The 27,524-nt window shown below is 36.1% G+C and overlaps 1 protein-coding gene across 1 annotated transcript; it reads right to left on the bottom strand.

Moving 5' to 3' along the window:
• Window positions 1-13,676: 13,676 nt before the first annotated feature.
• LOC149816703 (2-isopropylmalate synthase) lies at window positions 13,677-19,265 on the bottom strand. Its single transcript, XM_089986948.1, has 4 exons — window positions 16,808-19,265; window positions 16,642-16,698; window positions 16,423-16,523; window positions 13,677-13,953 (listed from the first exon to the last, which is right to left on the bottom strand). The coding sequence occupies exons 1-4, from the start codon at window positions 18,038-18,040 to the stop codon at window positions 13,677-13,679; spliced, it is 1,668 nt and encodes a 555-aa protein (XP_089843074.1). The 5' UTR covers window positions 18,041-19,265.
• Window positions 19,266-27,524: the final 8,259 nt, after the last annotated feature.

The raw sequence follows: 27,524 nt of genomic DNA, 5'->3' as shown, positions 1-27,524 counted from the left end.
TAATAGTTCCCCTAAGGTATTTGAGAATCTCTTTGACAGGATTCCGATGAACTTGGGTTGGTTTATATATAAATTGAAAGGTTTTATTCACAGTAAAATATATATTAATTTGGATAAGTAAATATAATATATTGTAAGGACCCAACAATACTTCTATAATGAGTGACGTTCTCAAAGAGTTTCCCTTCAAATTTAGAAAGAGACATTCATTGTTGCTAGTGTGGACATCGGTTTGGCTTCAATCATATAAATGTGTTTTAGCACATCCAAAATATACTTCTTTTGAGAAAGAATCAACCCATTAGATAAGAGAACAACTTTTATGCCCAAAAAATATTGCAGAGAGACTAAATCTTTTATAGAAAACTCATTTCCAAACAGGCTAATTAAACCTTGAATTTCATCACAAGAGTTCTTTGTAACAATGATATCATCCACATATACAATCACAATCAAGGAAATATTTTCACATCTTTTAATAAAGAGAGACATATCAACTTTTGATTCAACAAAACCCAATTGAATAAGACAATTTTTTTACCGCTCAAACTAAGCTCTTGGAGCTTGCTTTAATCCGTATAAAGCGTGACCAAGCTTACAGACATAATCTAGATACTTACTGTTTTTAAAACCTTGTCACTGAACCATATCAACTTCTTCCTGTAGTTGCCTATGAAGAAAAATATTATTCACATTTAACTGGTGTATGGGCCAACCATGACTCATAGCCAAGGATAGAACAGTTCAGACAATGGTAAGCTTAACCATAATACTGAAAGTTTCAAAATAATCAACTCATTCTTATTGGTTATATCCCTTAGCAACAAGTCTAGTTTTGTATCTACCAATGGACCTATCATCATACCTCTTGATCTTATAAATCCATCTGCACCCAATTGGGTCTTGAATAAGAGATGAGGGAACTAAGATCCAAGTGTCATACCTAACCAAGGCATCAAATTCTTCTTGCATGGTTAATATGTAATCCATTTAATTTTAAGTTTGGAAGTTAACATGTGATCCATTTAATTTTAAAAAAGTGGGTCAAGTTTGTATGGATCATGATCCAGTAATCGTTCTTGGTCCAAGCCCAACTAGAGATCTATTCTCAAAAAGATCTAGATCCAACCATCAATTCAGATCCAAATGGTACCCTAGATCTAGTGCTGAGGTGGATAACTTGACCAACATGGAACCCAAATATGTTGATATGGCAGTTTAGATGGTGGACTAGGAGTGGGATCTACTCAAGACAAGTGTCAGCTTCCTATGAAGTTTCTAAAATTGAGAAGGCATCTCTAGCATGTAACCCATGTCAACACCATAACAAATTAGAGCAATCCAGCGGGGCCCACTAGAGGGGGCGTCTCCCCCTCTCTAGAAGAATCTCCCTCCTTCCAAGAATGAGAGGATTCCTAGAGTCTAATTATGCTTATTTTATTATTTTTTATGATTTTAGGAAACTAAGCTTAATAAAGAGTTCTCTCAAGACTTATTTTTTGGCAACTAGCTAGGGTATTTTACTTTTATGGGTTAGCTTAATTTTAAGAATTAAAATTAAACTCTACCCCAGATCCCAAATCTATAAATAGAGGCCTGAGAATCATCTTATGTATTATTGAATGAAATTTAATTTATTTCTCTCTCTAGAAACCTCTATCTACTCTCTCTCACCCCTCTCACATTTCTCTCTCTCTCCTGTCTGTGACTTACGTGAACCCTAACTCTCACTGGAAGGCTGGTCACACCTTTGTAAGGGCCTAAGCCCTTCTAGCCCCTAGGTGCCATCTAGAGGCGTCATCCATTCAGGTAATTTGACTTGGTGCTTCTCCCTAGTCGTGGTTCTGTTGGTCCAACCCCTTGATAGTATTTTTAGAAGAATACCTTAGCTAACGCAACCTTTGTAGCCCCTCTGAACCGTTCAACTCGAAACTACTCAAATGCCCAAAACTGCACCTACTGACTGAGGTTGTCCACATACTAGGATAGTTCTAACTTTTGGAACCTACCTGCACCTATCCCAATGTCCCAACCTCTCTTCAAACCTCCCTTCATGTCCTTAGAATCTCTTCTAACTCAACCAAGTTATGGTTGAGCCCTTGACCTAGCCTTTCACCATAGAACCCAACTACCCAAAACATGCCTACTAGATTAACAGTTTGGTTCTATTTGGATCGTGTGATCATTTCATGACTTTTCCAACCTTTTCACGTGTCTCAAACCATAACCATCTGTCCTAGGCCTCTTTACACATTCCTAGGTAGATTTTAGAACCCTTAGTTTAGACCTGAACCCCTTAGATTCTAGATCACAAAGATTTAAATTGTTGATTACTGCCTGCAACTTGCGACCAACTTGTGCACGCAACCTATAACCCATAAGTCCTAGGATCCCAAATTGCATGTCTGAAATTTGAGACACTGGTGTGAGTTTTGGAAAATGATTTTTAAAACAATATTTTTAATGAAAACAAAGTGAAAGCCAGACACCAAATATTAAAAACCGGCTCGCACGAGTGGTGGAGTCTGGGTCGATATCAGGGAATAGGAAATATTTGTATTCAAACACATAAGCTAAACTACTCTTTATTGTCAAAAAAATAATAATTAATTAAATAATTAACTAACTAAGGGAGTGTTGCCCTACGCAGAGGGTTTAAACAAATAAATAAATGGGTTTTATTATAGACCCAATAATTGAATTGAATTAAAAATGAAAACCTAATCTAAAAGCAAAAGTGTCTTCAGTGCTTGAGTCTTTGTCCCCTTGTGTTCCCTTCTCTGCTTTTCTTATTTGCATATCACTTGTGGTCCCTCTGAGGGATCTCTGAGGGCACTTCTGAGGGCTTGAGGAGATCTGAGAGGGTACTTTGAGGGCACGAAAAGGGCATTACCGCACGTTCCAACGCTTTCCTGCAAAACACAAAAACACAAAACAAGACGCAGTACGATAAAAATAACAAGAATTTATGAACTAAAGAATTCATCAAAAACAAGATTTAAATTAACTAAACTAAACATGAACTAACTATTTTAAGAAATCAACTTATAACAACTTATACTATGAAGCAAAAAGGGAACCAGAAATCGACTAATACTCACAGACTCACTAATCTAATTAGCAGATTTGAATTGAATCTAACTGACTCACTAAATCTAAGCTATTTACTTAAATGATTAAAAGAAATCACATAAGAATCGACTGATGTAACCTATGCTAAAAAAAATATATTGAATCCAATGATAAAAAAGAGAATCGACTATCCTAATTTCAACTACACATGCATGATAAATAATAATTAATAATGCTAAAACAGCTAATGTGCACTCAATATAATCTAAACTAACTAAATAACAATTATCTAAGCTACAGCCACATGCAATACGTAACAATAAAGTGGACTTCTAACAACCAACAATTGGGAAAAATGACGTCTAATGCTATCAGACCTAATGCAGCACCCAACACATCAACCTGCTACACAATTCTAAAAACTAATGACTAAAAACAATTTCAAACAAGAACCGTGTGATAAGCAAATCAGCTATTAATGATTTAATAAATCTAATGACGCATGAAAGTAATAAAAAATCTGAACTGCTATTAACTCTAACACTCATATTAACCTGATTTGAACTAGCTAATGCAGCAAATTAATGTAGAACTAATCTACAGCAACATGCAATCACACAGAAAATAAATTATCAAAGAACACTATAATTGATAATATAAGGGAAATCAACTACTAACCATTACAAACTATATTAATTGAATTCAATCAAATTTACCTAACTAATCATAACTACAGAATTAACCCTACTCTAAGTGCTGGAAAACAACTTTTGATGTAATCTAAAACAGAAAAGATAATCCAAAGAACAATAACAAAAACGATAATAACAAAATCTGACTATTTCTAATGTAATCTCATGAAACTCCTACTACCCTAGGCTAACTAATAAAGAACGATCTGACGTGACTTATGGGTATGCTAACAAACCATAACAAATCTGGAAATAAGAAACTAGTTAACAATATGATCTAATGAAACATGAATTAAAAAATATAGCAAGCAACACTCGGCTAATCTATTTAACAACTACTATTCATTTCTATTTGAAAGATTAAAACTTAAAACTATCTAGTTGGCATGAATTAAATAAAACTACCATTAACTAACTGAATAAAACTACTATTCTAATGCAGCAATTCATGATTGAATGGAAATAAAAACTATGTTGTATAAAAGACAACACTATTCAAGATGCATGAGTTCGGCTACCCTAGCAAGAAAGATACACCCTTTTTTTTATTTTTTATTTTCTGTAATTTTTTTGGAAGTTTTCAAATGATGAATGTAATATGCTATGCAGATACATGCACGATGCAGTGATGAAAAATAAAATAAAATATTGCTAAAATGCAATGCTATGCAATACATGAAGCGAAACAAGACAAGAGGAAAGAAGCAAACTGTGGGTTGCTTCCGATGGATGGATTGGGAAGAAGAGGGTGGAGATCCCAGCTGTGCACACATTGTCCTGACGAAGCAGAAGAGGCTGCCGATGAAGAAGGGGTTTGAGGCTCGATGAAAAGGAGGGAGAAGAAGAAGAAGACTAGGAGAAGACTAGAGAAGGAGAAATCATCATTTGGAGAAAGAGAGAGAGCAAGGGAGAGAGAAAAGAGGGAGGCAAGATGGAGGGGGCGTGTTTCCCAATGCTGGAAAAATGTCACCTCTTTGCTGAACTATACTATTTATAATATAATATTAGGTTAAAACAGTTTTTTCAAAACAAGTCCAAAAGTTTTCAATAATTTAAAAAAAAAACTGTTTAGAAAAACATGTTTTATTTTCTGAAAATCAAACTTTTTAAACTAATTAAAATTATTTAATCAAAACATAACCTAATTAAAATATAATTAAGAAAATTTCTAAATTAATAAAAGCACTAAAAATGCAGGGCAAAGATTGAAATTCATGATTTTTCAATAAATTCATTTTTAATGTGGTTTCTCAAAACTAACGATAAAAATGGGTTTTTAAATCGATTTCCACATGGATCATGCATAAAATAAGATGAATCAAAATGCAAAATTGATCAAACACAACAAGTCGTATCAGAGTAATCCAAGGAAATTTCAAGGGTTATTACAACTACCAAGATCGAGATCAAGACCCAGAAAGTGAGATTTGGCCATCAAATATCAAATCCATTACCAACAGACCCAGTCTTAGTTGAGTGTTCCAGAGACCTTAATGTATTTTGGTTGGCATGACCTAAAGAGAAGTCCATTGGCTCTGAGATTTTTGGTACAAATTCTATACTTTATGTGAGTCAATTTAGAATTTTATTTCACCCAAATCTGAGTCATAACAACCCCAGTAGGCCCCTCTCAACTTGGGCCCATATTTTTGGTAGGAGACTGAATTTCGGTTTAAGATCAAACACCTGCTCAACTTTTCAAATTTTCTAGTTAAGTGAGTCAGCATAAAAAAATCCCAAAAAATATTTTTTTATCTTCCCCATGTGTTGAGAATCAACTACAAATTTTTTTTGGCTTAGATCTGCCCCATTTGCCCTACAAAATTCTCCTAACTGGATCCTACCAGAATTAACTGATGAAACCAATTCTATCAATTACCTAGAACTGAGACCTACTTCAAAAATTCATTGAGCTCCAACCCTTTGGAGATTCACTCTAAAATTTTGATCAGAGCTTTATGCAGGTGTTTCCTAATCACTGTCAATTTTTTAGATTTTCTCGATACCTGTGCTAAGAGATTTAAATTTTGAAATACAGCTTGTTTTGATACCTCTGGACTACCTAGAATTGCCCTGAGTCAGAAAATTGGTTCCCCTTCAAAAATTCATATCTCCTAATCCCATTGAAATTCAAGTCTAAAATTTGGTGTGTAAGCTCATATATCTGTTGGCCAAATACTAACCAAATTTCATAATTTTTAGTTGCTTGTATCTTGACATATGATTTTTCCACTGTAACCTAGTTTTCTTTTACCGTGACCGTCCTATTTCTCTTGGAGAACTCATCTCTAGTCAGGATGAGTAGTGACCTTGGTTATCTTTATATCAGGTGGAACCTTGATCTAACATTTCTAAAGTTAGATATAAAAGTGTTGAAGCAGAAACTATCTACAACGATGATGAACAGTCTCATTGAGGCAGGTCTTCAAGTTGATGTTGTAATCAGGGAGCATCTAGACGATGAGATGTACCCGTAAGCTGCTGACCTCTTAAGACATCTAGATAAGGTTGCTTGGCATGCACGTAGGAGTGTGTTCGACAAACTAGCTTGGGGGCATGAGTTATTCATGTCTAGATTTCACGAAGATAAAATTTTCCTAAGGGAGGCATGGGAAAATTATAAAGAGATCTGTTTTGATGGGAGCTTGCCCTGTTTAGAGAACCGTCAAAGCACCCCTGGTTATGTGCTTGCTAAATTGACAGTTAATTGGGTCAGCGATGGGGAGGACCTCCGAACTGAGGTCTTGGCAACAAGTGTACACAACTCGAAAGAGGCCTACATGGTGGCTAAGTTGTGCGATGAAGAACAACAAAAGGTGTTATCCATTGAGAATGAGGTAGTGAGTTGAAACTGCCAGAAGATGATTCGGCTAGTGATGAGGACACTAAGGTGGAGTCACCTCACAACCTCTCCTGTCACACTCTCATGAGCGTGTCAACACCAAATTTTGTGTAGATCCATGAAAAGCTACAAAGCCATGAGGTAGACACTCTTATTGATATGGGGAGCACTCATACTTTTATTTGGGAAAATGTTATCAGGGGCCATTACAAAGAGCAACCCCGATTCGATCCTATAGTCCGGGATGGGACAAAATGCAAAGGTGTTGAGGTATGCTCGTATGTGTTCATGAAGCTCCACAGAGCAAGCCATAAAGTAGACCTATATCAACTTCTCATATTTGAAATCCACATGGCACTCGAAGTCCAATGGCTTAAAAGCTTAGAGCCCATTGAGTGAGACTTCTCAAAGGTAATAATGGACTATGTGGCCAAGGTGTTTGGCAAGTACCAAGTTTACATATTTGATCAAGGTGGAGCGGCCAATTAGTTGGGTCATTCTCTCTCCTACTTTGGGGGCAAAGTGGTGTGGATCATGGTGGTCTATTATGGTTAAGAATCAACCCTAATTTATTTTGGTGTTCTTTTGATTTTAGTGAGATTTGATGTTTCAATTTCTTTCTAATGGAGCGGGTGTAGTGGGTTTTTAAGTTTGGATGTTAGAATTTAATCCATTTAGTTTTAAATAAATGGGTTAGGTTTGTATGAATCACGATCGAGTAGTCATTCTTGATTCAAGCCCAACTAGAGATCCACGTTCAAGAGGAGATCCAAATCTAGATGATTTTTCTAATCCAGTGTTGAGGTGGACAGCCTGGTCAATGTTGATATGACAACTTAGGTGGTGAATCAAGAATGAACCCTACTCAAAACAAGTGCCAGCTTCCTACGGAGTTTTTGGAATTGAGAAGGCAGCACGTAACTTGTCAACAACAGAATGAATAAGAGCAAGCCAATGGGATCTACAAGGGAGGAGTCTCCCTCTCTTTAGAAGCATCTCCCACCTTTTAGGAAGGAGAGGATTCATACAGTTCAATTATGCTTATTTATTGTCTTTTATGATTTTAAGAAACTAGGCTTAATAAAGAGTTATGTCAGAATAAGACTCTAAACTCCTCTTTCTAGTTTAGTTCTTGTTGTCAAGTAGAAATTTTTTTTGACAACTAGAGGGCGTTTTGTTTTATGGGTTAGCTTAATTTTAGAAATTACAATTGAAATTTACCTCAAGCTCCAAATCCATAAATAGAAGCCTAAGAATCCCCATATGTATTATTGAATAGAATTGAATTTATTTCTCTAAATATCTCTCTTTTCTCTTCTTCTCTCTCTCATAAATATTCATTGCTTAAAAGGCTATGTTTTTCATCAAAAAAATATGATACAAGTGTCATTGCCTAGCAAATCGACCATGTCAAAAAAATCTGCAGGGTCAAATTTGCAAAAAATAACCCAGAAACACATTCACTGGTGGTAGGCTAAAAAATGGTAGATAGTTATCACTTTATATATATATATATATATATATATATATATATATATATATATATATATATATATATATATATATATATATATATATATATATATATACAGAGAGAGAGGGGGGGGGGAGTAGCTGCCTACGGCAGCCTACTGCAAGTGTAGGGGGTTTCCAAGTTGTTTTTCCCAAATCTAACTATGCAGATATATTTGGCATGGACGATTTGCTAGGAAACAATACTTGGATTGTGTTTTTTCTAAAAAATATAATTTTTTAAGCCTTGAATATTTATAATATTTATACAAATTTTACACTGTTGATTTTCAAACCTTATAAAAACCTACCTGTGCATCGAAATCGAATATTGAAAGAGTCCATTCCTATTAAGTCAAACATGTAGAACACATCTATGTAGTCAAATTCAAGAAAAACATGGAAAATAACCTTTCAAAAGTCTCATAAGCAGCAGCAGGCACGGATCGGTGTAGGTAGCTACTCTCTCTCTCTCTGCCTGACTACTTTTGAGTCTGATCCAAATGGATGCATGCGTGTGATGGACGCTCAACACACTGTAGTTGAGCAAAAATTAGACCTTTAGCTGCACTTCAAAAGCACCGCTAAAGGTCTGGGCAGAAATTAGACCTTTAGCAGTACTTTTGCCCCTTCAAAAGCACCACTAAAAGCTCTTTTTAATAAGACAACATGCTGAGTATCCATCATGGACACGTCCATTCGGTCAGGCTCAAAAGTGGTCACGCAGCTACCACATATATATATATATATATATATATATATATATATATATATATATATAGTCGATTGTAGGTGTAATCTTGTTGACATCTTACGATGCAAGTAGTTTTGACTCAATCTAACCTCGTAGATGTACTTGACATGGTTGATTTATTGATAAATGAACATTGGATCTTGTTTTTTTGCTGAAAAAACATGTTTTTTTGAGTTGAGAAATAATTGTCTATTGTTGCATGGATCTAAAAATATATTTTTTTAATCATAAAATTTTAGTGCATTGTGGGCCGACGATTTTTTAAGCCCTTAAAAGACTTGCTTACGTTTCACAATCACATGATTCAAAACTCATTTTCTACTAAACAAACATTATATAAGATCCGATTTACCAAAAAAATAAAAATCTGAAAAGAAAGTGATTTTCCTTTAAAAAAAGAGGGTGATTTATAGGTAATAGTTCTATGCATTATATATATATATATATATATATATATATATATATATATATATATATATATATATATATATATATATATATATATATATATATATAGTGATGGGGATAGTGGATGAGGTTTCCGTCCATTGTTATTCAGATGTGCGCCCGCTGCTGATCGTGCACGTGATCAGCTGCAGGCATGTGTTAAATGGTAAAATACCCCTTTAGCGACGGTCATGACTGCCGAAAGGTGCTTTTTTTTTTCCCAGCTTATTAGCAATGGTCAAGGACCACCTGTAATGAGCTTAGATCAACGTCGGCCGAATGTCGGTTTGGGGGTCTGACACTACCCCCTTTCCTATATATTATATATAGTGCTTCAGGAGCACCTACTTCGACCTAGTAAAAGTTTTGATTTTTTTAAAAAAATTGAGTTCTTTTGTTGATCCGACCTTATAGATATGGTGTAAATGCTTTTTAAGTAGAAAAAATGTTTTGGATCATGTGATTGTGATGTTTGCATAGGTTTTTGAAGATCATAAAAAATCAATGGCCCACATTATAACAAAGTTACATGATTTAAAAAATCTTATTTTAATTCAAGACATGCTTCCTATCAAATAAACTATATTGAACACATTTACGAAGGCTAATTGAGAAGATGCAATCTGCATCTCTGATTTCTAATATATATATATATATATATATATATATATATATATATATAGAGAGAGAGAGAGAGAGAGAGAGAGTAATGGGTAGGTGCTAAATGAGTTTCAGGGTTTTATTGTTTGATTTTTAAATTCTGACCATACAGATGTGATCTATATGTACTTCATTTTATAGGGATAATCCAAGTGTGGATTCCTCGTAAATCGACTATGCCCAACATATTTATGGGGTCAGAACTGCGAAAAAAACATCCAACGGGCAGAAAAACCCATTTAGCACATTAATTTTGCACCTACCCATCACTATAAATATATATATATATATAGAAATGGGTAGGTGCAAAATTGATACGCGCTAAATGGGTTTTTCTGCCCTTTTGATATTTTTTTCGCAGTTCCAACCCCATAAATATGTTGGGCATGGTCGATTTATGAGGAATCTACACCTGGATCGTGTGTTTTCAACGAAAAAATGATATTTTGAGCCTTGAAAATTTATAAAGATTTTGGACAATTGATTTTTTGAACCTTATAAAAACCCAACCATGTGTCAAAATCGAACACTTCAAGAATTGATCCCTATAAAATCAAGTACATAGATCACATTTGTTCCGTCAGAATTTAAAAATAAAACAAAAAACCCTGAAAAACTCATTTAGCACGTTTCATTTGGCACCTATTATTTCACACCTACCCATTACTATATATATATATATATATATATATATATATATATATATATATATAGAGAGAGAGAGAGAGAGAAAGAAATGGGTAGGTGCAAAATTGATACATGCTAAATGAGTTTTTCTGCCCTTTAGGTGTTTTTTCCAGTTTTGACCCTATAAATGTCTTAGGCATGGTCAATTTATGAGAGATCCACACCTGGATCATGTGTTTTTGATGAAAAAAATGATATTTGGAGCCTAAAAATTTTACAAAGATTTTGGGCCATTGATTTTTGAACCTTATAAAAACCCACCCATGTGTCGGAATCGAACACTTCAAGAGCTGATCCTTATAAAATCAAGTACATAGATCACATCCATACGGTCAGAATTTAAAAATCAAACAAAAAAACCCTGAAAACTCATTTAGCACCTCTCTCTCTCTCTCTCTCTCTCTCTCTCTCTATATATATATATATATATATATATATATTAGAAATCAGAGATGCAGATTGCATCTTCTCAATTAGCCTTAGTAATTGCATGTATCATTTAGCACATATCAAATTAAATGTTTGGCATGTATCCTAAAAATTGGAGTACATGGGTCACATCCAAAATTTAAAAATAAAATGAAAAACCCTAAAAACTCATTTAGCATGTATCATTCATCACCTACCCATTGCTATATATATATATAACATGTTTTGGATTTTTTAAGATCTTAAAAAATAAGTGGTTAACATTATAACAAAGTTTTATGATTTAAAAAATCTTATTTTATGTTTAGAAAACCTGATTCAAGACAGGGTTCCTATCAAATAAACTATATTGAACACATGAAGGTTAATTGAGAAGATATATATAATGTGTGTGTGGGTAAGTGCTAAACGATACTAAATGAGCGTTTTAGGGTTTTTTTTGTTTTATTTTTAAATTGTGACCATACAGATGTGATCTATATATTTAATTTTATAGGGATAAGCTGTTGAAGTGTTTGATTACGACACATTGGTGGGTTTTTATAAGGTTGAAAAAAGCAACGGTCTAAAATCTTTGTAAAATTTTGAGGCTCTAAATATCATTTTTTCATCGAAAACACATGATCCTGGTGTGGATTCCTCATAAATCGACCATGCCCAACACATTGACGGCATCAGAACTGCAAAAAAAAACACCGAAAGGACAGAAAAAACCCATTTAGCACTTATCATTTAACATGTATCAATTTCACACCTCTCTCTCTCTCTCTCTCTCTCTCTCTCTCTCTCTCTCTCTATATATATATATATATATATATATATATATATATATATATATATAGGGAAATATTCTTGTCCGGTTTCATTTTTGTTGGGTCCAAAGCTCCTAACAAAAAATGTGGTTGTAGGTGTTTTTTATGGAATATGAACTTGTAAATGTGTTCATATATATATATATATATATATATATATATATGTGTGTGTGTGTGTGTGTGTGTAGAAAATGTTCTTGGGTTTCATTTTTGTTAGGTCCAAAGTTAGGACCAACCAAAAAAATAGGTGTTTTTTGTGGAATATGAACCTGTAAATGTGTTCATAATTGTTTTTGGATTGAATCAATTTGCCAAAAAAATTTAAAAATCTTTTATTATTAAATTTTAGCACAACATAAACAGTTGATTTTTTACCTCTTTGAAAAAGCATACATGTGCATGAAAAATACTTAATTAAATGCATCTTAACTGCTAAGTAAACTATGATAAACACATCTATCGGTTTAGATCAAGCAAAAATCACATGTAGTAAATGTTTTTTGCTAGCATCTAACTTAGGGCTTAACCTTAATGGGGCTTGACTAGAACATTTCCTGTATACATGACCACTAGAACATAAGTAAACTGTACACTGAGATTTTCATGGGTTTTGTTTTTTATTAAATCTGAGATTGTATGGAAGTGATCTACATACTTGGTTTTAAAGGAGTCAGCTCTTGAATCATTTAGTTGCATTGCATAAGCAGGTTTTTTTAAGGCCTCAAAATCGATGGCTTAGAATTTTTGTAAATATTCTGACATCCAAAACTTATGTTTTTTTTTTGTCACAAAAACTGATCCAACAGCCAATTCTTAGCAGGTGGACCATGCTGAACACATCTGTTGGGTTGAATTTGCAAAAAAATATCAAAAATGCCTAGTTCTCATGTTCCCAATTTTCGTATTCTAGTGGGCCTTTATAGCCCTTTATATAAATCAGTTGCATTTAACATTAGATAGATTTAACATTTTTAAAATGATCAAAACAAACTTAAAATAATGGCATTTTTTAAAATACAAGGTTGCTTCTTGAAGTCAAAAAGGTAACTTTGATAGTTTAGTAAAGTTACTTTTTTTGGAAAAGGTATTTGACTTTTCAATTTTCTCATGTTCAAAAAGACTTATAATGCCCCAAAAAATACCAATCCATTTTTAAAATATCATTTTTTTCAAGATATTTTAATCATTTTAATAAGGTTAAATCTATCTAAACACAATTATATATATAAGATAAGTCTTTATTGCAAATGTGCATATGATATCAATGAGTTGAAATTCATAAATGCAAATTGTTTTAACTCAATCTGATCCAGCAGATGTGTTCAACAGTCAATTTGTTAGATATGAACCTTGAATCATGTTTTTTCAACAAAAAATACCATTTTAAATAATGAAAAAATGGCACTTTTATGACTGTTGACTTTTTTAATCACCTCCCGCTAAATAGACCATATCTATAAAGTTAGATTCACTTAAAAGAACAAGAATAATAAGATACCATATGCACATCTGTGCTAGACTTATATATATATATATATATATATATATATGGGTGCTTTTGTGGTGCCTCCGTGTCCTACATTTTCATAATTTTACTTATGTCTTGAGCCCGTATTACATTTGTGTGTGTCCATACCCGTGTGATACAGACTAGGGCAATGCCACAGCTTGATATGAGTACAAACGAGAGTAAAATTTCGGCAAAATTATTCTTGCTAGAAATACAGGACTTTTATTGTACATGTGTCCAATCTGAAAAACTTGAACGCTCATTCTAATGCATAGAAATCTTCTGCATCGAGCCCCCGTAATGACCGCCTTAATTTTCTCTTCCGTTTGTCCCGTTCTACAGCTTCCTTTTCATAAGTCCACCTCCTAAAAATCTCCCTTGATTTCAACCAATGAGTGTAGTCCTTTCCATGTTTGCAGACAATAAAGTCAACCAGTTCTTCATAATCATTAGGCTTCTTTCTGTCTTCCTCTAAAACCAAGATGGACTCCATAAACCTTTCCCCATTGCAAGCATTATCAGTATCTTCATTTTCCCTGTAATCAGTCTTGTCAGTATCTTTAGTGTCTACTTCAGCTTATGAGGAATGATGCGCTTCTAACAGGAAACTTGCGTGAGAGAGAGAGCATCATGTCAAGGTGGTTCCCATCAAGAGTGCTTTTGTAAATTTACCATGCCTTTTCTATATCCAAAATGCAAACATAAAAAAATGTTGACCCTGTGTTTTAACCAATATGTTTCACTATGCAACTCTAAAATTTGGTTAGTTAATGTTGGTTATATATCTATATATAAAGAAGGGCCAACGACCCAAGGCCGCCCATCGGAAGATGATGGGCAGCCAGGATGCAGCAAGTGTGCATGTCATGCACAATGCGCACACAGAGAGCACTTTTAGTGGCGGTCACGACCGCTGCTAAAGCATTTTTTAACACCCACCTTGTGCAGCATCGTCCATCGTGCAAGAGTTGGCTGCCATAGGCATGCTGGGGTATAGGCAGTTACTCCCTTCTCATATATATATATATATATATATATATATATATATATATATATATATATATATATATATATATATATATATAATGTTCCTAGAGGGCACTTTAGGGTTTTCCTTTTCAGCTATATTTCTAGTTGATGGGCTGTTGGGAGTACTTCTCAATGACTCTTCTTTGCTTCCTTTTGTCTATAAATAGAGGGTGTAAGTAACCCCTTTTGTATGTTAAGCTTGTTCACAAGCATTCTCTTAATAATATTCTTATATTTTTTACTTGTGGTTGTGCTCTTGTATTGACCCATAAGTGGTCTTGATTGTGTATGTTTGTGTGTTCTTATGAGGCATCCACTTATATTCTTTTTGTATTTTCATTAAAATTGTCTATCTACCTTATGTTCCATTCAAGTTACAACTTATTGATTTCTTAGCCAAGTGTTTTCTTTCTCATCTTTGTTCTTATTTTCTTCTTAACAAACTGGTGACCATGAACCATGAGCTTGAGTGTTAAATAGTAATGTTGTCATTTGTAAGGGTATTTTTGTTATTTGTCATTCATTACTTTTTTATACTTGAACAATTTACAAGAAAATGCTAACCTTTCACATATTTACAGAAACATGTTCAACCTTTCAAAAGTTATGAATTCAAGCCTTAAGTTTGCTGATATATACCAAACAGGAGCCTATGCTCAACTATGTTTGGTTAATCATAGCTAAACAATAGTTAGTGAAAGAAAGACCAGTTTAACATTATACTCAGTTTTCTCCCTAGTTAATCAGCCTTCTTTTTTACACCTATTTAAACATGGCTCTTTTCCTTCATTATTCCCGAAATGGAAGAAAGGAAACTGACACTATGAATTGCCATGGGACTGAAAGGAATCATTAGAGATGTACACAGACACCGGTCTTATCTTTTTTCGGTTTGGGTGGCTTCTTGTTTGGTGCTTTTCTTTTCTTTTTCTTTTTTTTGAAACCAGATATGCGTGAAATTGCTCTTTGCTTTCCTCTTGAAAAGCTTTGAACTTTGATTATAGTCTCAGTCTTGTAAATAATTCATAAGAATATAATCAAGACTTGTCTCTTGCTTTCTTTACTCTTTTCATTGTTCTCTTTCGATCTAATCAATTAGGTCAACATTAATCCATACAGCTGAAATTTTGGTGAGAACCTTTGCAGCAAAAGTAAGTCTATTGTACCAATGAGAGAGAGAGAGGAGGGGTTTCCTTCATTGAGATCGATTTACAATGACAGACTTGACTACATTGTTATTAGTGGGCCAGAACTCTCTGTGTTGAAAATGCAAAATGAACATTTTGTATTTTTTGTATTAAAGGAAAAAAAAGTAAATTCACTTATTTTCCATCACGTGCTGTGAGCAAGGAGGTCATTTGAGAACTTTCTTAACCTTAGAGGCCATTTGTAACTTTGCAAAGGCTAGGCTTGTATCTGTATATATGCAAAATATTAAACGTGTTTTTGTAAATTGTTGTTTATACTTACTATTATGATTGAGTTAGAATCATCATTTGTTACAGGCAGTTATGTTTTGGGGTAGACGGGGAATAATCCCTTTAATCCTTTTTCAATTGAATGCCTTCATTATACTAAAGAACGTCATTGGCACATTTCTCTCCATCACAAGACCCAACATTCAATATCAGGAAGAACACTACCAAAACAGTTTGTTGAGGATAGCAAGTTGTTAGGGCTACTTCCCATGCTTCAGATATGATCATGCAATGGTTCTTTCTCTTTTTTCCCCTCTATTGTTATATTTTGGTTCTTCTCTAAAGTGACTGAAGTAATAATTGTTAAAAACTGAAAATAACTTTCCTATCATGGAGCAGACCATTATTTCAGAACCAACCAATGTCCACATGCGAGGAAACAGAATAGAGGATCCATGCATATATGTCATAGATGTGCATGACAAAGAAAAGGATGAAACATATATAGATGCACAATACATATGCTTAGAGTAACAGGCAAAAGAGGACAGTGAGTACCTTATAATTAAATCCATATTTTCAGATTTATCTGTATACTGCACCTTAATTTTTTTCATGTTTGAAGCTACTAATAGACTTGACTTCCTGACTGCCACATCCTGCAAAATAGTTGCACATTTAAATATCTAAAAGATAAATTTCATACCTGAACATGTTCTGTAATATACCTTTATTTTTTCAACCAATCTATATTTTGGGATATACTCTTGCACTCACCTTGATCCTATTGATGCTTGATGTAACTGATAGACTTGACTTATGGACTGCCACATCCTGCAACACAGTTGCATATTCAATATCATAAAATAATTTTTTGAGATTTAGGAAATAAAAATAATTAATAGAAATATTGAGAACCAAAAACTATCTCTCCATTAGTCACCTGATGGTTTCTAGACTTGAAAGAATTAGGAACATAGTATCCCGCTGGTTGTTCAGGTATCAATTTTAATGCATCTAGACTTCCCTCTTCAAATACAAGTAGATTCATTAACACCATTAAGACAAAAATGCAGCCCTTCCATAAGAACTCTGGCCCTCTCTCATAACAAAATAGAAGTAAACCAGAAAAATGAACTATCATTGATTTTGTCTTCTTGTGCTTTTCAGGATGCCTTCCCATAGCATCAGACACCAAATTTTCAATCTCTGGCCTCCAATGCTCGAAATAACTAATTACACCAGCTATGAAGTCATACTCGCTGCAGAAAGCATAATCTTTCAGGATCTTTAAATGAGAAGGATTGCTGCTACTTCTTATGTGCCATATGATTTGCAGCAGTGAACATCCCATCAACTTTAGTAAAGCAGCTAAATAACATATTTTTTCAGAAGATTTTTCTTCAGTTCTATGCAAAGGATTCTTTTTGCTTAATTCAGATAGGCATTTTAATATAATGTAATTCAGTATGGCATAAATCTCTTTCCTGCATGAAGGATCAAACATGTGTTTGATATCCTCAAGATACGATATAGATGCACTGATTAGGTCAGACCTAGAAAACTCCTTATAAAAACTTGTACTGCATGACTCTCTATACTTCAGGCTTTGTAGATCTATTTTCCCATATGTATCTGGCTGAACAAAAGATTCAAAAGATGCAGGGCAGCCAAATTCAAATGTGTGCCACTCCATTTCTGAAAAGTCAAATAATTTATCACCTTTCGGATTGTGATTTCTCTCTAAGGTAGACATGTGCTTCATGTAGAGGTTGACAGATACTTCAAAAGCTGAGATATATGAGTTCACAACATTGTCAAGATCTTCTTTCTTTCTGGGTAAATTCATGTTGATGCCAATAGACTTAGAAACCAATGCAAATACATGTGCTTGGAGAAGGCATGGAGCAGCAACATTAGCAATAGTACCAATTAATATCATGGCAGCACACAAACTTAGTTCAGATAATTCAGCATTCCTCCTACATGACCAAAACAATGTCTGGGTAAACTTAGTAAAGGCTGATTCATCGCAAAAAGAGAGAAGAAAATGAGCAGAAACAATTTCCAGTACATTTCCAATCTTTCCATATGTACCGTGTTCTTTAAATAACTTAACAGCCGTGCGAGTAACAGAATCAGCTGTCATCAAGTACTTCTGGAAATCTTGATTCATCAAAAGCTCATCAGCAAATACCTGTTCACATGTATGCCATGTGATATGTTAACATAGTAATCTTTCATTGAAGACTGGATATACTATATAGTAACAAGTTATCAATGCATGGAGGGCAGGGAAAAGTAAAATCTTGTAGATTTGGCCACACAAAAAAATTGAGATTTCACAAAGTGAAATCTTTATAGAAAACCTATACATGTTTCTCATCCATATCTGGTGCGACTGTCATGAGGATTTGTCATTGAAACCATTTTATTTATGTTTATTTATAATTAAGTGGCATTGGCATGTCATTAAGAAGATGGTAATTCCTTTTGACCCTAATACATGTTTCTCATTTATATCTAGTGCCACTGTGTTGAGGACTTGTCACAGTAGCCCTTTATTATGTTCCTTTATTTATAATTATGTGGCAGTCGCATGTCATTAAGAAGATAATTCCTTTTCATACTAATACATGTTTCACATCCATATCTAGGGCCACTGTCATGAGGATTTATCAGCATATCCCTTTGCTATGTTTCTTTATTTATAATTAGGTGGCAGTAGCATATCTTTAAGAAGATGGTAATTCATTTTCACCCTATGAACCTGGATAGGTCTCAATGAAATGACAAAATGTGGAAGAATCAGAACAATTTCATGCCCTTTATGGATCTGCACTATGATATGTTAGGTGATGTCATTTTGTCTTGCCACATAAGACATGGGACCACTTAGAGACTCTCTCCTATATTACTAAGGAAACCCCAAATAGAGTCCTTCTCCCATGTTACCAAGGAAACCTCACTGACCTCTTTGTTTTGAAAACTTAGTGTGAGGCCACTATATAAAGAGGCATAGAGGGTGGGTTCCAAGCTGTGAATTTCAAGAGAGGTTCTTTGAGGGTTCTTGTTCACGAGGGTGAAGGGCCATTTGTTCAGATTGCAACAAAGAAGGAGCAAGAAGGTGATGCAGATTAGGTTTCGACTTGTAGGGTCAAGGTAATCCGTATTGGCTGCATATTAGTGTATTTCTTCTTGTTCTTGACAGCCCTGTAACATCACATACTTGCCGATTTCAATATTACTTTCTTGTTCTTTCATTGCATCATGTGTTTGCACACTTCCCGTGCCATCATGATATTCGTAGACATATTTGAGCCACAATACTTGTATGCTCAACATAAATGCTCAAGACAAGAAATAACAATGAACAAAGAATAATATAAAATAACCAATCCACCCCTTGTGGACATAACTGTCAAAAGTTACCCATGGTAGGTGACCAAGATCACAAAGTTAAATGGAGAAATTGTAGTGAGGTAAAGAACTTCATTGTTCTTTAGGGTATTAATGGATGTATTTGAAAGTTTTTCACCTGTAGAGAAAAGAGAGAGAGGAAGAGAGAGAGAGAGACGAAGAAAAAACACAAAGCCTTTTTCAGCTGTTACGCTTTCTATTTTCTCATACTTAGAATCGTGACCTAAAAGGTGTTTTTATAATGTTACAACACAGTTATATGGATCCGGGTCTGGTGTATCCAGACCCGGCAGTCTAAGTGGGTTACAATACATAAGTATGGATATGTTACATGGTTGTACACAATCCATGGATCGACGTGGATCGGGTCGGATCCTTTCCACCTTTTTCACCCTCCCTCAAGTTGATCATGGTTTTGGACCATGAACAACTTGCCTTTAAGCATCCAAAAATGATCCTTTGTTAACCCTTTGGTAAATAGATCTGCAACTTGTCTTTCAGTATTGACGAACTCAGGCTCAATCTCTTTTTCTTCAACCTTCTGTCTCACAAAGTGTTGGTCGATCTCAATGTGCTTGGCACGACTATGATGTATTGGATTGAATGACATGTTGATAGCACTTTGGTTGTCACATAACAAAGTAGTGTGGGAAATCTTTTCTCCTACTTCGGTTAGTAGATGCCTGATCCATGTGACTTCGGCAGTAGCAGAAGCCATAGATCTATACTCAGCCTCAGTGCTTGATCTAGTGATGGCCTTTTGTTTTCTACTGCTCCAAGAGACTAAATTTTTTCCCATGAAGACGCAATATCCTGATGTAGATCTTCGTTCATCAGGATCTCCTGCCCAGTCTGCATCACAATATACAGTGAGTATGTGCTCATCTTTGCCATATGACTGTGGTGAATATATCAATCCATCCCCAATAGTCCCTTTCAGATATCTAAGGATCCTCTTGACCGCTTCCATATGTCCAGTACGTGGCGCATGCATAAATTTAGACACTTGATTGACTGAATAAACAATATCAGGTCTGGTGAATATGAGGTACTGTAACATTCCTATTATGCTTCGATACCTGGTGGGGTCATCACACAGATCTCCATCCTAAGCGTTAAGTTTTTGATAAAGCACACTCGGAGTTCCCAGAGGTTTGCAGTCTTGCATGCATGCCTTGCTGAGAACGTCTACGGTGTACTTATGTTGAGTGAGGGTCAAGCCATGAGTCTGGTTATCAACTTCTACGCCAATAAAATAACGTAGAACTCCAAGATCCTTCATTTTGAACCTCTGACCTAGTAAGTCTTTTACTTCTTGGATGTGGGCCGCAGAGTTTCCTGTGATGACAATATCATCGACATAAATTAATAACAGAGTGCTCACAGTCTGACTTCTAAAGATAAATAATGAGTGGTCCAGCATGGAACGTGAAAATCCATGCTTCTGAATCTCTAGCGAGAAGCTATCAAACCATGAGCGAGATGCTTGCTTCAGACCATAGATAGCTCTTTTCAGGGGTTACTCCATGTATACTTCCTTCTTTAAGTCCCCATGTAAGAATGCATTTTTTACATCAAGCTAACTCAACTTCCATCCATGTTCAATAGCCAGGGAAATAATAATTCGGATTGTTCTCATTCTTACAACCGGACTGAAGCTCTCATCATAGTCTTGCCCTGCTTCTTGAGTGAATCATTTTGCCACAAGCCTTGCCTTGTATCGTTCAATAGTTCCATCTGGCTTGTACTTTATTTTGTAGACCCATTTACATCCGACAACATTTTTGTCAGGTGGTCTGGGAACAACTTCCCAAGTTCCACATTCATGCAAGGCTTGCATTTCATCATTCATGGCTTCTACCCACTTGGTAGAAGTGGCTGCCTGGTAGTACATGGTGGGCTCATCTTCCTTATTGAGAGCAGTTAAGAAAAGTTGAAAATCCAATGAGAAGTTGTTATAGCTAACCCACCTGTCAATGGGATGTCGTATGCGGTTTGATTTTCTGACCTTAAGAGTACGAGAATGAGTTGGATTGCCGTCTGAGACATGATCTGAATGGCTTGATATTGTCGGTCTTTGTCTAGTATAGACAATGCCTTTGTATCTGCCTGGTACTTCTTCTGTATTATGTGATCTCGACGTCCCAGTGTCTTCAAAACTCTCTTCTTCTTGTTGCACGCAATATGAGGAGCATGTTTCATTGGAGTCAACAAAAAGTTCTGAACTCAACCAAGGATAGTAAACTTCAGTTGGCATATTCGTTGCATCAGCTCCGTCATCAAAATTTTGTTCATCAAAGACAGCATTTCTTGAGATTCTGATACGTTTGTTGGTGGGATCATAACACCTATATCCTTTGTAGTCATCTGCATATCCCACAAACCTACATTTCTAGGCTTTGTCCTGAAACTTGTTTCTCAGAGACTGATCAATATGCACATAGCAAACACAACCAAAGACACGCAAATCATGATAACTAGGATGAGCTCCAAAAAGACAGTGATAAGAAGACTTATTTTTCAGAACAACCATGGGCAGTCTATTTATCACATGCACGGCAGAATGAAAGGCTTCTGTCCATAGGTTGATAGGGAGATGGTTGTCATAAAGCATACTCATGGCACTTAAACAATATGTCTATGTTTTCGTTCAGCAATCCCATTTTGTTGAGGGGATGTGGGGGCAGGATACCCTTATTCCTATTCTATTATTTCGAAGAAAATAAACAAAATCACGGGATGAGAATTCCCCACCTCCATCACATTGGAAAAATTGAATGGACTCAAAAAATTGATTTTTGACCAAGGAAAGAAAATTTTGAAACAAAGAGAAGACTTCCGACTTATTCTTTATGAAATATATCCAAGTGTATCGAGAATAACTATCAACAAAGATTAGATAGTATCTGCTCCCAGATCCAGAGACAATTGGGGCGGGTCCCCATACATCAGAACAAATAATCTCAAAAGGTTTTGAAGCTCTCTTATTAATGGAATGGAAAGGCAATACATGACTCTTACATGAAAGACAACTGGAACACTTATGACTGCTCTCATTCCCATTGAGACTTTCTTTTGGAATGAGATTATTAGAGACAAGTTTCTTAATGAAATGACTCCCACAATGTCCTAACCGACTATGCCATAAGAACGACTTATTACATTCAGAAATACTAAAAACACTGGCAGAAGAAAATGAACACGACTCTAACGAAGGCTTCAAATTCAGATGAGCAGGGCGGACAGCATGACATGGAGCTTCTTCAAAGACATACATATTGCCTCGTCTTTTTCCTTCAGTGAATGTTTCCCTCGTGCGTAGGTCCTTGACCTGCACAGAGAAAGAAGTAAATTCAACTGAAGCATTATTATCATCAATAAGCTTGGAGACAGAGACGATGTTTTTCTTAATGTCAGGAGCATGAAGAACGTCAGAAAGAGTAAGAGTGGAATGTGACATGGGAATGACAGTTTTTCCAACATGAGAAACAGGATGGTGGGATCCATCTCCAGTAACAATCTTATTTTTTCCAAAATAAGGAATAGGATTAGAAATCTTACCTGCATCACCTATCACATGAGTCGATGCTCCTGAGTCAACAAACCAAGTGCCTTCATCACTCTGCTTCAATTTCAACTCTGACAAGGCAGATATTAGTAGATCTTTGATCTCTCCACTATCTCTGGTATTTGTGAATTTTCTTTTTGTTTCTGTCTGTGGGCCCTTTCCTTTATTCTCTGGATTGTGCCAACAATTCGCCTTGATATGCCGTTTTTTGTTACAAAAGAAGCAAATGGGAACAGATCTTGATCCATGCGCATGAGCAGACATATTTGAAGTGGGGAGCAGACCACGCCCTCCGTATCCATTTCGCCCTTGTCCTCCTCGTTCTCATCCTCTACCATAAGTCACTCCTGTGGCAAAAACTTCTTGAGAATTTATGTGGATGTGAGTTTCTTCAGAGAATCCCTTCAGAGTCATTTCATACTGAATCAATTTCACCCGTAACGCATCGAAAGAAGGAAGAGCAGGAAGGCACAATAGTGAAGTGACTATCATATTGTAGTCAGATCCCAATCCACTTAGAGTTTTTTGCATCATGTCATTGTCGCTTACGACACATCCTATAACTGCAAGCTGATCTGTGATGGTCTTTATCTTGTTCAAATATTCTATGATGGTCATGGATTCTTTTCTTAACAACTGAAATTCCCTTTTAAGGAAAACCATCCTTGCTTGAGAAACCTGCGAATACGTCTGAACCAGTCGCTCCCAGAGTTGTAGCGTTGTACAATTGTCGGGAATGGCAACTAGAACTTCTTGAGACAAGGTTGAGGTGATGTATGCGACAACTGATTGATCTTTTCTTTCCCAATTGAGAAATTATACATTTTTGACATACACGATCGAACTCGCCCTTTGATCATCTTTCTTTTCTCTCGGGACAAATTCTGGTGGAACAAGAGTGGTTCCATCCAGGTGACCTAAAAGACCTTGACTTCTTATAAAAGGAATAATTTGTCTCTTCCAAATCAAGAAATTCGAGGTAATCAACTTTTCAGAGACGAGTTGGTTGAGGAAGCTTGAAGAAAGATTTGATTGAGAGTGATAAGGGTCCATTTGAAAAAAAAAAAACGAGAATGTCGACCAGAGTGTTCACAAAAAGTTCAGCCTGCTTTCCTTTTTGTTTTTTAGGATATAGAATCGCAGGCTGTCGGGTGCAGGGAACTCAGTTTCTGAACCTTTTCTATGCAGTCCAGAAACTGAGATTTATGAGATGAATGCCTTCACACGTTAAAAGAACCCCCTTTTTTTTATAAGAATAGAAATAGGTAATCAAAGAATAAGTTTCACAGCATAGCAGTAAAGAATCATAAAAAAAAATATTTGAATATGCAAAGACAGACTTAGAGGAGATTAGGTAAGGAAGATCAAGAAAAAAAATTAAGGAGAGATTCGGTGTTTCACGTGAATCAATTCACGTGAAACCCAGTCACCCACAGTCAGTGTTCACGTAAACAGGGTGCACGTGAATCGCAGATTCACCAAATATGAAACCCACGTGAATAGAGGTCACGTGGATCACGGTTTCACCAAGAAAAGGAACCCACGTGAGGTGTGGGTACACAGTAGATTTCAGAAAAAGAGGACGAGTGAGCAAAGAGGGGAGGAAATGGAGAGGAACAGAAGAAAAGGGGAAAGGAGAAACAGAAAAAAAAGAAGGGGAAAGAAGAAAAAAAACTCGATTTTCTGAACTTCGCTCTTATCGGAATCCTTCTCAGCCTTAGTCGGATCTACGCTCTGATACCATGAAAGTTTTTCACCTGTAGAGAAAAGAGAGAGAGAGACGAAGAAGAAACGCAAGGCCTTTTTAGCTGTTACGCTTTCTATTTTCTCATACTTAGAATCGTGACCTAAAAGGTGTTTTTATAATGTTACAACATAGTTATATGGATCCGGGTCTGGTGTATCCAGACCCGACAGTCTAAGTGGGTTACAATACATAAGTATGGATATGTTACATGGTTGTACACAATCCATGGATCGACGTGGATCGGGTCGGATCCTTTCCACCTTTTTCAGTATTTGCTAAATGCTATTTAAGAGGGTTGCAATCAATGATGACAAATCCTTCAAATCATGAGAATATTTTGCCGAGTTGATACCAAACCATAATTGTCAGGATAAATTTCTATTTCCATGGAACAGGTTAGTAAATACAGTAGTTAGAAGTGTAAAGAGCCTTCTTAGGAAAGTCAATATGCTATTGTGATCCTTAATCTCCATTTTATCATGTTTATTCCTGATGAGTATCGTTTTATCTTATTACTTTGCTCTTAATAGTCATATTTGTACATTGTCCTCCAATATAAAGATGAAAGAGGAAAGTTCCAATTTAGTTATGTAATCTTGCAATACATTTCACAAGTTATCACATATTAAAGTGTTGAAGCACTCCTCTTTCCAATTCTTCTTTTTGTGTTTCCTTTGTATTTTCCTCTTATATTCATCAGGAAGAAAATAATTTCTTAGGTTCAGCTCATCTGTGTCCAATCCAATCAAAAGTGTGTCACCTATACAGCATATAAAAATAGTGGTGTTTTTATAAAATTTGTTCATAAAGAGAAGGATAAGTAGAGGTTTCTTACATGTTAGCATTTCCAGTCGCTATATTCAATCAAAATCCAGGCTGCAGGTGTTTTTTCTCAAGTCCCCAACAAGCCTTCTTAAAATAGATGCATGATGAAGTCAACAAAGACCCAAACTCCTTGATAACAGTTTCCGAACACTTCCTTATTTAGAGATTACATAATGTTGGCATCAAATTGATGGATCTTGTTATCTTGATAGTGAGATTTGAAGCCATTGAAATGATAGAGGATTATCAATTCCCTTATATCTCTACCCCATTTTTGTAAATCAGTATCTTCCCATATTTAAGCTTACTTTGGATATTTGATGCCCAAAAATTAATTTCCCACCAAGATTGCAATTTAATCTTCACTCCCTAGTGCTCAAGGTGAATCAAGACGTCCATAAATTGAAGATTCTAGTCCAAGAGGATGCACAGATGATATAACCAAAGTTTGGAAATCATGAAGTGACAGAAGAAGTTAGCTTAAAAAGACCAACGAAGATAATTAAGAGAAAGGAAGACGATTGTTCTCCCAAGAAAAGCCTCTCTTAAAGTAAATAAAAACATTAGAAGAGTCATGACAAAGCTAATTGGACTCATTTGTGGATGTTGCACTTGTTCTACGTTGAGAGCTGATTGTTGATTTCTATAATATTGAGTCAAAATAGAGCAACGACCGGTTTTTCTTATGGGAAATTTCCGGGGCTACAGCCATTACCTCAATATGGCTACATAGAGCCTAAAAGAACCTGCCCACCTTGTATCTCATCATATCATTGTTTCTACATCAGTCACCGTGAAAAATTTTGAAATCTACAACACTAGGGGACAGTTAATAATCCAATTCAATGAAGAAAAGCTTGGTGAAGCTCGCCTGCTTTCTGGATTCGAAAGCACAGATTTTTTTTTATGCTGTTCCAAAACTTAGAATACAGGAGGATGACTGTGACCAAGTTTGTTTGCAAGGGACTAGGCTCATCTCAACTACAAATTACCCTTTCGCTGTGATCAATTACAATGCTTCATCTCTCCACCTCTTTCATCTGATTCACAACTCTGATCAAAACTCAAAATCATTGTGGAGATTAAATCATATAAGCTCAAAGATCAACGATCAATATGCAATAACTAGGGTTTATCATAAACAGTAAACGGTAACTTCCATAAAAGCATCAAGTTGTAGACGGCCCGATGACCTCCACCATAAAAAGAAGCAGTTCTGAATCATCCAAGCAAAAAATAGAGAATAAATTTACCTCAAGCATGGGGCACAGTAGATCTAGCCCAACTGCAGATGCATCTGCGAACGCATTGCAGACCTCAACCCGAGAAGCGATCACCCCATCAGGAGAAACAATGTATTCACGCGAAATCGATCTCTTCAAGAACTTGATTTCTCTGTTGCCGAAGAGAAGCATCGACGCGCGCTCTGGACAGCACAATTTAGAGAGTGCGGCAAGGAGGACCCGACATTTTTTCAGGACAAGGCTCTGGTTGAACCCTAGGAGGGGCGGGAACTTCACGCAACACCTAAGGAGCGAGATCAGGACAGGGGAGCCAAGGAAAGAGGGCAAATTCCGCAGCGCCCCCTCCAATTCCTCGAAGAGGAGGTCGGCTAGCTCCGAAACGTCCGCGAACGGGATACAAACATGGATATCACCGCATCGGACGAGAGCATATAAGGCGTCGACGATGACGTAGTGGCCGGAGAGAAACCCTAGGGAGATCTGCGAGAGGAGGGGCAGCAGCTTCCCCAGGGTCGCCTCCAACGAGGAGAGGCATCGCTCGGGATCAAGGAACCCGGACGCGGATCGGACGGAGAGCGAGGAGGACAGCTCCGTCACGATGCGGCCGATATCGGAGGTGGCGCCCCCGGCGAGGCTGGCCGGGGTCGGTTTTCCGGCGGCGAGGGCCATCAGTAGAGACGGTGGTACTGTTTGGCGCCAAAAAAGGGGAATCGTATGTGGTATAAATGGGCCATTCAATGGATCGGGTCTGACCCGAGCCGAACGTAAACCTGTGATATCAACGTTTACTGTCGATGACTAAGGTGAGGCACTATGACTTATGAGAATGGCAAAATGAAAATGTTTTCAAAATATC

The sequence above is a fragment of the Nuphar pumila genome, chromosome 14 (genome assembly GCF_984573655.1).
Source record: "Nuphar pumila chromosome 14, dmNupPumi1.hap1.1, whole genome shotgun sequence".
In the NCBI taxonomy this organism is placed as follows: domain Eukaryota; kingdom Viridiplantae; phylum Streptophyta; class Magnoliopsida; order Nymphaeales; family Nymphaeaceae; genus Nuphar; species Nuphar pumila.
This window is presented reverse-complemented; position numbering and strand designations above follow the sequence as displayed.